General features: G+C 38.4%; 1 protein-coding gene across 2 annotated transcripts in view; it reads right to left on the reverse strand.

Annotated features, from left to right (window-relative positions):
- Positions 1-869: 869 nt before the first annotated feature.
- tacr3a (tachykinin receptor 3a) overlaps positions 870-17,342 on the reverse strand; it is a 31,230-nt gene continuing 14,757 nt past the window's right edge. The window contains exons 4-5 of one of the 2 annotated variants that reach the window (XM_022210192.2): positions 6,490-6,686; positions 870-5,617 (exon numbers count right to left, since the gene is read on the reverse strand). In XM_022210192.2, coding sequence (XP_022065884.1) covers positions 5,284-5,617; positions 6,490-6,686 — 531 coding nt within the window. In that variant the 3' untranslated portion in view covers positions 870-5,283. Of the gene's footprint in view, positions 5,618-6,485; positions 6,687-17,342 lie in introns of those variants that run through there. The other variant, XM_022210193.2, reaches the window with a different exon arrangement.

The raw sequence follows: 17,342 nt of genomic DNA on the forward strand, positions 1-17,342 counted from the left end.
CTGTCATTAAAATTAACTTGTTTTATGGCACTCATCCAGGTTGTTGTCTCCTGACTAGATCCTTGCTTGCATTGTATCTACTCTCAGATGTACATCGCTTTAGATAAAAGCGTCTGATAAATGAAACAGTAGAAATTGTAGAAGATCCTGATAACAAGACTGAAAAAATAGAGCTTCGTTGATGCCAGATTGACATAAAGTTGGCCACAGAAACAACACATCATTGGCTAATCATTAACTTGATTTTTTCCATACAGGCAAGTTTTCTCTCGGACCAAGAGTGGTGACTGTGACGTGTTACTGCACCTAAAATACACACAGATAAAAGATAGATGTCGTCTTTGTGAACGATAGAGATTAAAAGAAATAACTAATACTGTCAGCTCGAGTATTTGTTCTTAACTCTGAGGACAAGGAGTATCTGGAAGCTAAATTCTCTTGCTAAGCATTCCAAAGCTAGATTTGGCAGGCCGTGTGGTAGTAATGTTTGAAGGATGAAGCGAGAGAATGAATATTCAAGAGGTGTAGATTCTAATTGGATTGACTCATGTGGCGGCCATTTTGCCAGTTCAGATCATTTAGTTATTCTCAGAAGAGCCATAAAAGGAAAGCTATCTCACTGTGGAACTTGGAACAATTAGTTACCTTCAAGTTTTGTTTCTTTCAGTTACTTTATTACCGTTGACTCATGCTCATATGGCCCGCTGTTTACACATTCAATCGCATTTATTCTCTTGCTGGATTTGCAATGAAGAGATAGTAATTGCACCACTAACATAATTTTGAAAAAAATTGCTTCTCACAGTATCTTCAGATGCTCACCTGGTACTGAACTCCCCTTGTGCACCAATATCAACACTGCTACAGTATGAATTTGTAGTGGTTTATTAAACATCCTTTATAGCATAACAGAGAAACAACACACATTGGCACTTCATCAGAGGTCAAACTGATGCCAGAATCCACAACATTTCTTAGTTTTAATGATTTCTTTGGTGATGAGTGGACATCGCACTGCATTTTATTGGTCTGACAGGTGATCTGAAAACACAAAATAAAAAAAGTGAGCTGTTGTTCAGTGGCTGAAGGGGATCTATGAGGTGCAGTGATGACATCTAGAGAGCAGTGGTAAGGATTATGTGTACAGTGTCAATCATGCTTTATGGTCTGTTGAATCTCTGTAAGGCAGTAGTAGTTATTAGTTGGATTCTTCTTGTCTCATTTTCTCTGCTGATATGGTGTGCATTTCTGCTTTTCGGCTTACAAAAGTGCATGTAAAGTGTTTTATATACCAGCTGGGCAGGAGTCAATATGAAAATTATTTTAGATTTAGGAGAAGTTATGACATAGAAAACTATAACTGCAAAATCTAAATGTTATTTTAAGATGTAGTCAACCTAACTGCCAGAAACATGAACGCAATTTACTTTTACACGGTTGAATCTGTACTAAATAGTATAAAATTAAGAACAGACACGATCAGCCACAACACTAAAGGGAATAACGTTGATGTTTTAATGCACTGCTTTGCTGGGAAAACTTGGTTGCTCTGTTATGTACCACCCACCGAAGCACTGTTGCAGATGAAGCACAATACACCCATCACATCACTAAAAATCCTCAGGAACAGCTTGAGAAACACTGCATAAAGTGCCCAAGGTTTTGGCTTGGCTTCCAAAATCCCCACATCCCAGTGTAATCGAGTTTTTGTGAAATGCGCCTGAACTAACCCGTCCACAGAGGTCCCACCCAACACAACCTACAGAACCCAAAGAGTCTCCAGCCAACGTCCCAATACCAGACACCGCAGAGTTAATTCCCCAATAGATTAGTGCTGTTTTGTCAGCATGAAGAAGAACTACACAACGTTGTCACTCCGCCAACAATTGGCATACGTCTGTCTATCTGTCTGTTAGCAACATTACTCAAAAGTAAACTATTCTGGAATTCAAGCTAATGTTTCGTAGAAAAAGTTTCAACCTACTGCAACCGTTCCATTTTACTTGACTATTTACGGACATTACAACTGGCACTGTCATGAAATGAAGCCACATTTTGGACCAGTTCTTCCTCTGACTCCTTTTAGATGCAAGTTTCCAGCAGCACAGTGTTCAGAGTTTGAGAAAATGTTTTAGCATCAGTTAGAGAAAATAAACCGCTTCGGAGGCAGATGATTCGGACAAGTGAAATTTAGAACTTTAGAACCAGTTCTCAACTCGACTCCCATCCCTATTTAGTTATGACATGATTGATTACTCTGCCACAATCCTTGGTGGAGTAATCGATCATGTTGGTTTGTCTGCTTGTCTGTCTGTTAGCAACATTATTCAAAAATGGATGGATTTAGATGAAATTTTCAGGGAAGGTCAGAAATAACACAAGGACCAACTGATTAGATTTTGGCAGTGATGCAGCTGATAGTCCGGATCCATGGATTTGTTAAAGATTTCCATATCATTGTGAGGTAGCAACACGGCGTCACTGTAACTATGACAACATGTGAACACTACATCAGCTGCCTGCTGATGATCACATGATTGTAATCCTACTACAAATTGACCACTCTGGACTTATCAGACTTATCCATTGGAAATGATACAAGGAACAACTCGTTAAATTGTGGGGGTGTTTCCAAGTCCCATCAATTCTCGCTGCCCGCTACATATTTAGGTCTTGTGATTTTGTGTCCCTACATAACGTACACATGCCTAACACACACTTTTACTTAGTGCAAGGTCATTTTTTTTATTAAAGATTTAATCTATCTGAAATGATACAATGGCTGAGCGGACTTGGTAGAGTACTGCGCCCTCTGGGTACTTTTCTTGTTCGGGTGGTTTAATGTTGTGGCTGATCAGTGTAAATAAAGATGTTGAAAAGTTGTGGATTGTCACAATTACCTGTGCTGTTTCTGATGACTACCACAAAAAAACCCACTGTTGCTTATTTGTTTTTTCTTTTGTCAACCAAAAAAAAGCAACATATTACAGCCACATTTCACCAAAAGCAGGTCATGCCACTTGTAAACACTCATGATACTGTGAAGACAGCTGCAGTAAAGTGACATTAAACACATACATCAGTACTGACCAGTGCAGAGCAATGGAAAACCTGTTGGCTTAAGAATAATTAATAATTATAAGAAACATGATATAGAATTGTAAAATTACGATCATCAATGACAAAGAGTTACGACAATTCCTCATCTGAAATTACTACTATACTTGTGATTTGCCAGCAATAAGAGTCATATAGTTATTAAAGGACAAAATAGTTTTTTCACCCTGAGTCTTTTAGAAAAAGAGCAGAGAAAGAAGCATTTCCTGCAAAGTAAAAGTGTAGTGAGTCAATTTTAGTGTATTATAGTGACAGAATGAGGGAAAAAACAGAAAAAGAGAAACAAGGCTCAGGCTGAAATGAACTACTTATCCTTTAGACACAACAAACAATATAGCTTACACTTTACAGAGAGAGGCACACATTGTGCTATACATTCAAACAAACATATTTATATAGAGAAAGATGAACATGGCTTGTTCACCACATACAAATAGTTAAACCAACTTTAATAAAACGAATAGGAAATAGCTAAATAATGCATAACACTGACATGCACAACATGTATTTCTTCACATTCTTAAGTAAATACTTTCATGAGGTCTCCTGACATTCAAAACTGTTGGTAGGAACAATAAAGACCATTACCTTATGGTTTTATGGCTGGAATTTATGTATTTCATGTTATTATTCCATATAGACTACCATTCAAAAGAAAAAAAATCATGTTTTCTATGAAAACTCACACTTTTTTTCATGTGCTAACATATATGCACAAGGGTTTTCTAATTATCAATAAGTCTTTCAATGCGACTAGCTAACACAGTGTACCATTAGAACACAGGTTGTTGTTGGGAATGGGGCTTGGTATCCCATGTATATTACATTAAAAATCAGCCATTTCCAGCTAGAATAGTCTTTTACCACATTAACAACATCTAGACTTCATTTATTGTTATCTTCATTGAACAAAGCTGCTTTTCTTTCAAAAATAATGACATTTCTAAGTGAAAACAAACTTTTAAATGGTACTGTGTCTGTGTATATATATATATATATATATATATACACAGTTGTAGGAATGTATTTTCTTTATAATGTGACAAACTGCAATATGTCAATTACCAAGGAATATAGATGTGAAACTATACATCTGAAACAATCTATAAATGTTTAAACAGAATAGCCTTTACTGTGACTATGCAAGTGCTCAAGACTTTTACATTTTTAAAATTTAATTTAAAACAGACAAAACTATTGCAACAACACCTATCAACACATACAGTAAAGTTTTTCTCAGCCGTACTCATGTTTTTGTCTGTGTCTGCTGTGTACTGAGTCAGCATGGTTCCACTAATCAATCTGGCATTGTCTAGTGTGCTGCTTGGTGTAAACCTAACACTTAAGGTGCACACAAGCAGGGATGCAACACACGAAAAACATTCTCGAAACCCCAACAGCTGCCAAAACCGATGTGTTCTCTGATTACACATCGTAGAAAGGCATTTAAAGCAGCTAATGGACTTTCACCGTTCAACTTTCTCTGTTTTTTTTCCCTCTGCTTAGTTGAAAACATAAAAATGCAAGCGGCACTGACACACTAGCTCCTAGGTGGCCAGTTTGCCTGCAGTGAGCTCATTCCCAGCCTGTTTATTGACAGGCTGAGAATGTATACTGGATTTCACCTCTGGCTTGGCTTTCAGTCAGTCACCAGGAAATGTTTGTTGCAACAGTTACATAACCCAAAGTCAAACTAAGAGCCACATATGGACCCAAACAGAGTTCAATCAGCAGCTATTCCATTGGTGATGCTGTAGTCGCTAGTCTGTGGCTGCAGGGGGAAATGAATGATACACAGCACATCCTCTGTGGCACATAAAGTTCACAGTTAGAACAGATGGAAATGCAAACTAGACCATAGTTCCATAATAGAAATTTAGTTAGACCACAACAAACACACTGGCAGTGTTTAAATGCTCAATCACAGCTAAATGTTTCACTGAAGTAAGAACAGCTTCTTACAGTGTTTCATTAATGTAGAGAGACATTGATGGGACGCGAGTTTAAACTTCTCTACATGCTGAAGTAACCCCGTCTGCCTTTATACAGTGCCTTTATGTCTAAGCTAAGCGAACACCATGTGCACTGCTGTATGTACAGTGTATTATGCATGTGTATACACCTTTAAACATGTGAATACTCTGCTGCATGCATGTCTGGAACTCTTCAGGAGAATTCCTCAGGCTGAGCGTTTGGAGCGCTTCCATTTTGCATTTTCACACCGTTACCATCGCAGCCAGTGATCTCTGTGTGGCGAGACGTCATGTAGCTTCTCTTCCTTGTGGGCAGGGAGTGCTTCGTACCAGGGCCACCTCCAGCTACGCCATCGCCTTCAGTGGGGTCGTAGACCACCACCACGGTGGTATCCATGCGTGACAGCGTGTATGTGCTGCTCTGGCGTGTCTGCTGATGCCGCATGGAGCGTAGCTCCTGCTCGTCGTTGCTGGACACCTTGATGAACGGGCACCAGCGAAATGCTCGTTTGAATCCAGCTCGAAACCTGGTTTCATGTCAGAAGGGAAAAAGAAAAAGTTGTCAAACACTGGTCAAGCTGAAGAACATATGAGACATGAAAAAATAAATCTGCTTTCTGGGTATTTCTCAGTTGACAGGCCATTAATGTTTTAATATTATATTTTTGATGAATGTTGCACAATTTCTTTTAAGCAATGTATTCAGAGTGGCCTTTTAATGTGGGCAGTCTAAGGCACACCTGTGCACTAATCATGGTGTCTAATCAGCATCTTGATATGGCACACCTGTGAGGTGGGATGGATTATCTCAGCAAAGGAGAAGTGCTCACTATCACAGATTTAGACAGATTTGTGAACAATATTTGAGAGAAATGGTGATATGTAGAAAAAGTTTTAGATCTTTGAGTTCATCTCATAAAAAATGGGAGCAAAAACAAAAGTGTTGCGTTTATATTTTTGTTGAGTGTAAATGAAATGAGAGAATACTTGTGCAGCCTGCGTTTTATTACAGCATCAGTCCCCTCAGTAACAGATTTGTTGCTCAGTTGGGAAGCAGTGGCATTTGTGTTTAAAGTTCCTGACACACAACAATTCGGGAATTCAAGCTTATGTTTCACAGAAAGAGGTTTCAACCTGCTGCAGGCGTTTCCACCGTTACTTAACTAATTGTGCAGACAATACAGCTGGCACTGTCATGAAATAAAGCCACACTTTGGACCGGTTCTTTCACTTCTGACCACTTTTAGATGCAATTTTCCAGCAGCACAAAGTGTTCAGAGTTTGAGAAAATGTTCTAGCATCAGTTGAAGAAAATAAACAGCTTCGGAGGAAGATGATTCTGATGAATGAGACTGTCCCTATTCAGCTATGACACATGATTGTTATTGTTGTTACTCACCTGCTGTTGAGGCAGCAGTAGATGATGGGGTTGTACATGGTGGAGCTCATCGCCAGCCACATTACTGACAGGTACACCTGCTGGATGTACTTCCACTTGCTCAGAAGCACGTTGAGACCCGTCACAATGAAGTAGACGTGATACGGCAGCCAGCAGAGGGCAAAGGTCATCACCACAATGATCATCATCTTCACCACCTGCAGGAGAAGGAGCAAGCAACAGCAAGAAGAATTCTGTCACTGTGAAGACGCATGCATGGACAGATGTGTGTAAAGCAGAGGAGATACCATGTGAAAGAAAACCAATCTGACACTTCGGTGCCACCGTTTCTGAATATTTGGTGAGGAGAATGGTTCAAGAAGATCCAGTCAGCTTCTTTGTAACACCTGGCACTACAGGGAACAGACTGATGCATTTCTGCAATACTAGAATGGAAAGCAGGCCCGTGTGTTCCAATTTCACTTATCAGTTGGCAAGTTTCTGATAAAAGTCAGTGTGTGGACTTCATCCCATGAGTACACTTTTCAGAGAACTTTAACTGAAACACCACTGTAACTTCGAGTTGAACCTGTGTATATTTCAGAGATGACATGTCAGGTAAATTAATCTGCTGAAATAAATAAATCAGGAGAATCCTTAGAATTACATTTGCAAGAATAACTTTAGACAATCAGTGTGGATTCACTTTGAAAGCGGCATTTTCATGATGATGTCTCATTTAATGATCTAAACCGACCAATAACATCAGAGAAATAAAGTGTTACTTTTAACATGTTACCAGATAACAGCCCTTTTTTAAATTTAAATGAAAAAATAATATGTTTTCTGTCTTTAGTTTGTTTTCATTAACATATCTATGCTTTTGGTATAATGTTTATTGTATCATTGTATTGTATGTAAATACCTGAAAATGTGGTATACATGATGGAAGATACCACCATATATATATATATTATAGTGTCCATATTTTTAAATGTTATTTATTTTGCTTCTATAACTTTCCTAACTTAGTTATTTCACTTGTATATTCTGTTCTTAGGATGACTTTCTAAATATGAGTAATAGCGTGTTTTTAAATTTCTAGGAATCTATATTAATATTGAAAGTCCTAGTTAAATAAACCATCCATCCATTATCTATACACCGCTTACGACTCACTAGGGTCATGGGGGGCCTATCGGGGAGTCTATCCTAGCTGACTTAGGGTGAAGGCAGGGGACACCCTGGACAGGTCGCCAGTCTGTCACAGGGCTACATATACAGACAAACAATCACTCACATTTACACCTACGGACAATTTCGAATCACCAATTAACCTCAGCATGTTTTTGGACTGCGGGAGGAAGCTGGAGTCCCTGGAGAATATCTATGTATGCACTGGGAGAACTTGCAAACTCCACACAGAAAGATACCGGGAAGGCCGGGACATGAACCAAGGATCTTCTAGCTGCAAGGGGAAAGTTTAAATAAACCAGTTTCTTTTAAAAAGTCCAAATGTTTCAAGTAATTTCAATTAAAAATATTTGAGTATAAACCTCTAAATCTTTTCTGAACTTTTGAAAAAAAATTGTCCATTCATGTTTTATTTGTCTACTAGCGTCTTTTTCTTATTGGAATCAATCTCCATTGGATTGCCTCTGGTTGGGAACTGGTTGGAACAAAATCCACAAAACTGGAGGCTGGAGAGGCAGAGACACTAGCAGAGACAAAACAGACATCATGGAGTCCCTCCTGAAATCTAAACAGAGGCCCTGGTACCCTTTGTTTTAAGCACTTGTTGCAAAGAAGTTTATGGTCTCACACAAGTCACGCTGTAAACGGCACAAGGTGGCTGCTAAACAGTGGGTGAAGTATTAAGCCAGTATTTTCATTTGAGGGTAGCGTGACCATTAAACGACAACTCTGACACTCTCAAGGTGATATGATCCAACCTAAAAGTAAACTGAGAGACTGGAGAAGTTCTTGTGCTTCCAGTGTAAATGTTTGCATTGCATGTGACTTGTTCTGTTGACAAAGAATCCTAAAACAGTGTGTTAGAGATTTAAGGGAAGACGCTTAAAGGGAAGGCCTAATGTTTAATGATGGCGGAAAATACATTTATGTTGTTTAGATTTTTTGATGAACGTTTTTTAATAGCAGCTGATGATAACCACCTTGGGTATGAATGTTTCCCTTTACAGCACAAGCAGCAGCTACCTGAGAAAGACTCAAACTCTTGTGCCAAAATTTACATCTTAAAGTCTAGATTCTTTTCACAGCCGACAGTGTGCTAGTCTGTCTCTCAGTAGCACATTTTCTCCTACAAAAAGTGAGAAATAATATATACAACTGAGTTTTAAAGGCACTCAGGAATTCACCAAAGCAGATGGTGATTGCAGTATTCACGGAGTGTTAGTCTGACATTAAAAAAATAAATGACATTCCATTTGTCGAGACTATTTTCAGCGGCGTATTCATGGACATTTGGTGTTTGAGCAAGGACTTATGACAGCAGGGTGGCGCACGTGTGACGGACTCAAAATAAATTACAGTGCCCATATTCTTAGTAATGAAAACACATCTCATGCTGCTTAACAGTGTCCCCAAATATGATATTAATAGTTCACGGATATGTCTGCAGCAGAGAGGAAAAAGCTATCAAGCACTGGCTGCACAGGCAACAAACAGTATATTAGTAGGATTAATTCATGTGACAGAGCAAAGTGCTGGAAATCTTATTGCGCTTTTTGGTTTCTTGTTAATGCACTCTTTTAAAAGCCTAAGCTGTCCCATTATTATGAAAAATGTCTAGTTTCTCAATAGACTAAATATGTAAATAAACTTGAGGAAGAGAGACACACTTGGTAAGTGCCCTTAGGTCTAGTTTAAACAATCCAAATTTGGGCTGTCCAAGACCTCAGTTCTATCCATTGCAACATTTTACATGTCCACACATGTCAAGTCTGGTTTATATAGCATTTAAAGTATGCATTTGTTTCACTATATTCTTTAAGATGTGGATCATTTCAGAATTGGAGGCCATTTTACATCCCACTCATCAAATTTCAAATATTCCACGTACAAAATAATAAAGCATGCAGTTGTTGCGGAAATGTACTTGTCCTGAGAAAAAAATGTAAAAAAGGAGAATGAAAAAGAAAAAAACTAGGAGAAAAGAATGTTTGAAAATGTTTTTTAAATACCAAATAAGTCTGGAGTCCCCCCTAAAATTTGACTTTTCTCTTGTCCCACCCCCCCCCCCAATGACCAAATTGAATCTCAAATAAAACAGAATGAAATTTAAAATTCATTTTTTGGTATTATTTTTGCACTGATGTCTACTGTAATTGTGGGACCATTTTTTAATTGACATAATATTTTAAATGATAATTAATATCCACAACAACCCTGTTAGCAGACCCTTTTTTAGCTGGCAGAAGAAAAAGAAAACAGTGAATCACATGATACGCTGGAATTAACATCATCAAACAGTTTTCCAAAAGAATGTGTACAGCAAAGCTATGTCCTCTCTTCTATTTTTCATGTTTTCATAACATCGTCTCACTATACTCATGCAACCCTGTTATGCATATAATCAGGATAATTCTTTAGACTTTTTTCTTGACTTTTTTTTCCATCAATAAGTCTGTCCTCTTGGTCAGCAGTAACAGCTAGCTAAATATCTAGCTTCTACTGCTGACAAAAAGCTAACATTAACATGGATTAGCAACCCTGTTACTGTGATTAGAGTAGGGCTAGTAAACAACAAATTAAACATGGAATAAAAATGGTACCATTGATGTGAAAGCTGAACCAATCAAGCCTTTTATAGTTTACCTATTATTGACAAATATGTAGCAGAAATTTGTAAAAGAGAAGGTCTATTTTACAAAAAATTTGAAGTCCAAATGTCCTCCAATTCTGGAATGAACAGCCTATAATTCAGAACTTTTGTGGAATCATTCCATCCCTCTCTCAGTCTGTTGGTACTCTAAACCTTCCCAAACTTTTCAGTCCCCAAATGACTCATGACCTCCACCTAGTAGCCAGAGGTGGATGAAGCATACAAATGTTTCGTGCAACTGTGTCCTCGCAGTGAAAGGCCAATCCAAACACAGGCAGAACACACACATACACACACACACACACACACACACACACACACACACACACACACACACACACACACACACACACACACACACACACACACACACACACACACTCAGGCACGCATGCACAAACCCACAAAACAGCCCAGCAACCATAATATTATTTTATAGCAATATACGGTAGTAGCAGAATACATCTGTCAAAGTAATCTCAAGGATCAACTTTAGTACTGACAGTTATTTTATTAAAAAAAACTTTTGTAACCATCATGGCCAAAATATGCTACGGTGTTTTTGAATATGAGCATGTATCATTCTGTAAGTGGTGACAGTAGCATACAGTCTGTGGCGGCCAATATTTTATGAGTAATGTAAAAGACAGACTCAAAGCTCTTCTCTACACAGAAACAAATCATTGAAAAGATATCCTCCAGAAGTCCATTTTATATGGTTAGTGGTACTAAGGAGAAAATAGGAGAAGACAAAAGTGTTAAAGACCGAGTTGAAATGCATATGGTAACACAACAAGCTGATCTTAACCTGAATTTTTCAGTCAAACTAAGAGTATCGTGTAGGGAGATGTAAAACTGAGCACCCATAGGAGCTCATCATGCTTTGGAATATTCATGTCTTCAATAAAAATCTCACAGGTCGTCAGTAGAAAGAGGCAAAGCTAGAAGTAATGCATATCAAGAATTGCTAAAAACCCTGGGGCAGTATTTTAAGCATTCTCTGGGATATTTAGGAGTCCAAACAGATAAAAACAAGAGTTTGCAGCTTAGTGAAGCGTATTTGTTGTACTCATGTTTCCAAAGACAGCTGCAGTCTGACATCAGCGGTGTATTTCACATTTGGTAATAAACAACTCAGTAATCAAGTTATCACTCAACACAAATCCTATTTGTACAAACACAACTGCTGTTGTGGGAGTAAATAAAAAGCTGAGAGTCATCAGCACTGGCATGGAAATTAATATTGTGTTTATAAATATTTCACAGGCAGAGAATTAAATATTTGGTTAAGGCCACACATTTCTGACAGCAGAATAGCAGCCTGGAACATGTGGAAGACAAACTTCTAAGAACAAATCCAATTAAGACCAAATCTGTGACACCAAGAAAGCAGCGGGATAATATCAGTGGTTTATCTTAAATTTGATGCCACCCCAAAGAGTGACCAAGTTGTAACTCAGAGCAAATGGCATCAGGATTAGTAGGGGTAAACAGCAGTTTTTAGTGGGACAGAAAGCTGTGAAACATCAGGACAGGCATACTGATGCTGTGTTTAGGTCATAGATGTGTGACAGCTTATGAACTGGTGGAAGACAAACTTCTAGCAGAAAGATAAGAACTAATCCAATTAAGAGCTCTATCTGTGGCACCGAGTCATTATTCAAGATGGCCAATTAAAATAGCAGAGATGACAGAAATGAAAACAGAGTTCAAATCCAGAAATAGAACAGCAGCCAGTCAGCTTCCACAATAATCAATGGTCTCTGTGACAGCAGCTGATTTGGTGCTATGAACAAAGAAACCCAGATCAGAATCTTCCAAAAACACAGTTGCTGTTTAAGAAGTAAATACAATCATTTTTCAAAAGTCTTTCTAATGAACAGAAGCTTTTCAGAAAGCCCAGAATGAAAAGTAATGGAGGAACGACTATTTATATGTGGCTTCAACACGATAAGCTAACACTGTTTCCATGAAAACGTACATTTTTATTCATGTGCTAATATAGATGCACAAAGGTTTTCTAATCATCAATGATCCTTTCAGCAGCATTAGCTAACACAATGTAGCATTAGAACACAGGAGTGATGGTTGCTGGAAATGTTCCTCTGTACCCCTGTGGAGATATTCCATTAAAAGATCAGCCGTTTCCAGCTAGAATAATCATTTACCACATTAACAAGCACTAGACTGTATTTCTGATTTTAAAAAAAGCCTTTTTTTTCAAAAATAAGGATATATATACACACACACACACACACACACACACACATATATATATATATATATACATATATATATATATATATATATATATATATATATATATATATATATATATATATATATATATATATATATATATAAAACAACTAAGAATCTTTGTGAAGATCTTTGTGAAGTTACACAATCAGACTTGGTAAAGCCTGATAGTAAAGTGCTGGTAAAGTGTAATCACAGATCTGGATCTTTGTGTTGTATATCTTTAGAGATTAAAGCCTAATCCTCTTAAACTCCTCTTTATGAATCAATTAAATAACTCTTTAGACATTTTGAACTAATGGTTTGCCCTAGAAGTCTTGAAACATGGCTGTTTGAGCTGTAATAAAGTCACAGAAATACAATTATTCTGTTGGGTTACTATGGCATCCATACAAATACGCCTGTCAAAGCACCTATAGATGTATAATTCCATTTTTACGGGCTTACGAAGGACGCTACTATGTATTTATATTTAGCAGCTGAAGCACACACATTTTACTCCTGCTGTTAAACTTCAATAATGAATGTCACAGAAATCCGATACTGATGATTACAAAACTCTTTCTCATATTCAAAGCTCGAATTATTACGGCACAAGAAAGAGTATTTCTGAAGTAGACGTCAGCCAGAGCTTTCTAGATCATCCAGGTCATCTGGTGCTGGCCTTTTAAAAATATCAAGGGTCAACTCTAAAACTATAGAAGTACCTTTATATTTTTACGCTCCTGTGAACTGCATGCCAGAGGATCTGAAATGTGTTCTGTCAGTTCCTTTGCTGCTAAACAAAAAAACCGTTGTACTGGCTATGACAAAAGCCCATCATGTCTGTACTAATATCTTTTGTTTCATTGTGTATCTTAACATGCTCTTAGTACATTCTGAGCAAATAAAATTCACAATAGGGTTATGAAGGTTCATCCTCCTTATTTTTAGTTGCACTGAAGAATTGGAGGCCACGTAGAGTACAGGCCTTAGAGAATTCTGTTTTACTGAGGTCAAATATAATTTACTATGTGTCAAACGAGTACACCTTGAGAAGTTCATTATCTTGTGAACAAAGAAAGGTACACGGTAAAAACAAAGTCCTTGTGAGACTTTTTTATATTATTTTTTTGGCCTTTCTTCAGCTTTTTTTATTGATAGGCACAGTGAAGGAGAGACAGGAAATGAGGGAAGACATGCAGCAAAGGGCCACAAGCAGGAATCGAACCCGGGCCGCTGCGTAGGGACCAGCCTCTGTACACTGGTCACCCGCTTAACCCCTTGAGCTATACGGACACCCAGTTGTGAGACTTTTTTAATGTGTGGTTCCAAATATTGCCTGTGACTTGTTTCAGTGTCTAAAATTTGGTTCCCCAATTTAAACATTAAAATATTTTTTACGTCCATGCCCTGTAAAATGACATATTGATGTGACGATGCTGAAAAAGGCCGGAACTGGTTGAAAAGTGACATGAAACTTGTATGTTTTCTTGACCCATCTATCCACCCCAACCTCCTCCATTGTTGTGATACATTCTCCCTGTCAAAGACACTATGACTGCTTGAATATTGCGTAACTTTGTTGTGTTGTTTCAGAGAACATGCTAACAAAGGCAAAGCTCTTTTTCGTCTTCAGAGGACAGTCTCAGAGAGTTAGAGCCTTTATCAGTCAAAGAAATGATTGCAATATATGACACATCTGTGATTAAAAATGATGTAAATGCCCATTTTTCAGATGATCTCAAACTGTGTTTTTTCAAATATTTCTGCCTTCCTCCTGCACGGACTGCCTTGTTTACCCACAGACAGTAATTGCTTTGCATAATGAATTTCTCACAGTTTTTATGTGTTCCTGATACAAGATCATACACACCATTTTGCTCTAACATTCAACATTTTCCTTTTGTGTTCTTGTGAAACAAAAGGAAAGAAAAGCCCTGGCACAGCACATAAAAAATTCAGCAAAACAAAGAGCAGCTTTCTTTGTGTTTTTGTAATTTCCTGTACAGTGCTAGGTTTTAAGGTTATTTGTATGCGTATTAAGGGTAGAAACAATGATTTCCTCCCAGGACTGAGATCACTTTGTAGGCTGCAGAAAGACAGAGAGCATTAATTATAAACTCGCAATTTATTAATTTCTTAATGACACCCCTGTGGGACATGAAAGGAGAGATAAATTACTGCAATAAAGTCATAGCCAAAGGCTTTGACCAGTTTTCCTCGAGAAAGTATCTACATTCTTTCCAATTAGTGAGGTGAGACAAAATGTGCTTTGCAAGGAAAATAGAATGAAAGAAAGAAAGAAAGACAGAAATACATCAATCAGCTGCAAAGTTAAAGGGGACCTTCTGAAGTTCACCGGTTTTGAGCTCGCGCCAAAACACCGGTTTCGCGGGCTGACGCTTTGTCTCGTGCGCTGGTTCTGTGATTATTTGTCTGCTTTCAGCTTCTCACTCTTCTCTCCCTTAAATGTAGCGCTGTGTGCACCGGTTGCTGGGTTGGAGAGTGGTCGGAGAAGGCGTGGCTGGGTGGTCACGTGGCCAGGTTGCACTGTTGGTCTAGGCGGGTGTTTTAAAACATATACACACATGTCCGGTAACATGGTGGCGAGGTAAAGTGAACATTAATACAATAATGCAGGGTTCCAGTGGGAACCTGCTTTTCTATGGGTGGGGGTGTGACGGCCCCATCCTGCTGCCAGTGTGGTGGTACTAATACTGTATGTGCTTTGTCTTTAAGGAGCTGACAGCAGGAGGCGACCGAGGACGGTTTGGGGTCCTGTTTGACTTCTGGTTCTCGGGGATAAAAGCTGGCTTCCGCTGTTGAGCTGCGGTTCGCTTTGGCACGCGCATTGGGACGCGCACCGGAGCTGACTAGTGGAAGAGAGTTGGGCTGTCTGGCTGCCTCGGGGCTCTCTCTCTCCTTACATTGACTCTGTGGTTGTTGGGGGTGCAGCCCATGTGGCTGGGCTGTCGTTGCCATCTGCTTGCTTTTACTTATAAATAAACTCTCTGATTTTGGGCTTTAAAATGTTCTCCCTGGTTGTTTCACTGCATCGTTTACGGCCTTTGGAGCCGGGGTCGTAACAATTTCCAACAGATGAAATCGTTAATAATACCGAATTGCACAGGGCTGCACTCACTTCTGTGGCATACTGTACATTAAAATATTGTAGGTTCACAATAGATAGGAAGAGTATTTAAAGGTGATACTAGCATCTTTATGAACCAGTAAGAATGCAGACATTTTAATGCTAAAGCAAACATGTCACAAACTCTTCAATTCAAAATCTCCACTACTGCAGTTTTTCACATTTAAATTAAAATGAAGAGTGGAAAACGAATGAAAGGGGATGAGGTAGACGTATTGATTTGGCAATAATTTGCTTTTAAAAAGAACAAAGTAATGCAGCTAACACAGTAAAGAGCTTTTTAAAGCGTTATTTCAGTTAGACACTGTAACCGAATAAAGACAGTCTAGGAGCTCACCCCATCGCTGAAATAATGTCCCTTCATTACTCCAGTAAATGATTACACATCCGTTCTCTTCAAATCAGAGATCCGCCACCGATACGAAATACATGAAAAGGACAAACCTCTGCAAGTTGTGTTTCTGAATAAAAGTGACTGATTGAGCAATAGAGAAACACATTCAGTAGATGCAAAACAGGAAACGGAGAAATAAAGAGAACAAATCAGAAGAGAACGGCTGGAGAGTCTTTAAATGACTAAGAAAGCCATTTCCATGATTCCCTCAGTACAACGCTGTTCACAAAACCTGGATGCAAGCATGACTACCAATGCACTTTGATGGAAGCTTAATATCACTTGGGTTACATTTCATATAAGTTAATTGTTTTAACCTAATTTTTTTATTTAAAATCTGAACCAAATTCTGATTATGTGCAATTTCAGAACATTCCACCTACTGCACTGCTAAAAAAAAAAAAAAAAACATTGCACATTTAATAGTATTTTAGTATTTAGTGTATTTTTTGCAACTAATTTTCTTTGAAGTGAGCAGTTACACATAATTGCAAGAAATAAAGGGAAATTCAAGATACCAGGTGGTCTGAATAAAGTAGAAATATTTTATTCAGGCATGAATTACACCTGCAATAAGTGTTTCAATAGGAGCTTTTGTGAAGGTGTAGAAGAAAAAAGTTTTACGCACAGACTGGTGAGAAGAGTGGGGAAAGCTGCAGAACATAAACCCTGAAGACAGCAGCTCATCGCGTATTCGAGTGTGGATGGTTAATGACCCTGTGATTTTTCACTATGGAACAAGCTTAGCTATTCTTCTCTCTCTGGACAGATAGATTTATTGACACCTGTCCTCCTGGGATTAGAACAATCCTATTATTGCTGCATGTTAGTGTGACACTCACATACACTGTGGCTTAACGCTGGATATAGTACATCATTTCAGGGTGGGGGAAAAAAACAGATTTTGTAAAGGTAATCCATCCAGATCTTTACATTCACACACACACACATGCAGTGCTTCAGACTGCAGACAGACAGAAGATGGATGATCGATGGTGCTCACAACACAGTCTGAAGAGAAATTGTCTTTAAAAGAGACATGGCAATTTTATGACAGGTCACTTGTGCTGCTTCTCTGACTGACATTTCGAACCCGGAGCCCCAGGCATGAGCTTAAAATAGAGCACCTGTGGCGTGGAGATTGCGGCAGGATTAACTCTAAACAATGGACTGGCGAATCTGTCTTTCAATATAGATGATGAGGAATGAAACAAAGAGGCAGGATTCTATTACATTGCATTACC

This window comes from Acanthochromis polyacanthus, chromosome 3 (genome assembly GCF_021347895.1).
Source record: "Acanthochromis polyacanthus isolate Apoly-LR-REF ecotype Palm Island chromosome 3, KAUST_Apoly_ChrSc, whole genome shotgun sequence".
In the NCBI taxonomy this organism is placed as follows: domain Eukaryota; kingdom Metazoa; phylum Chordata; class Actinopteri; family Pomacentridae; genus Acanthochromis; species Acanthochromis polyacanthus.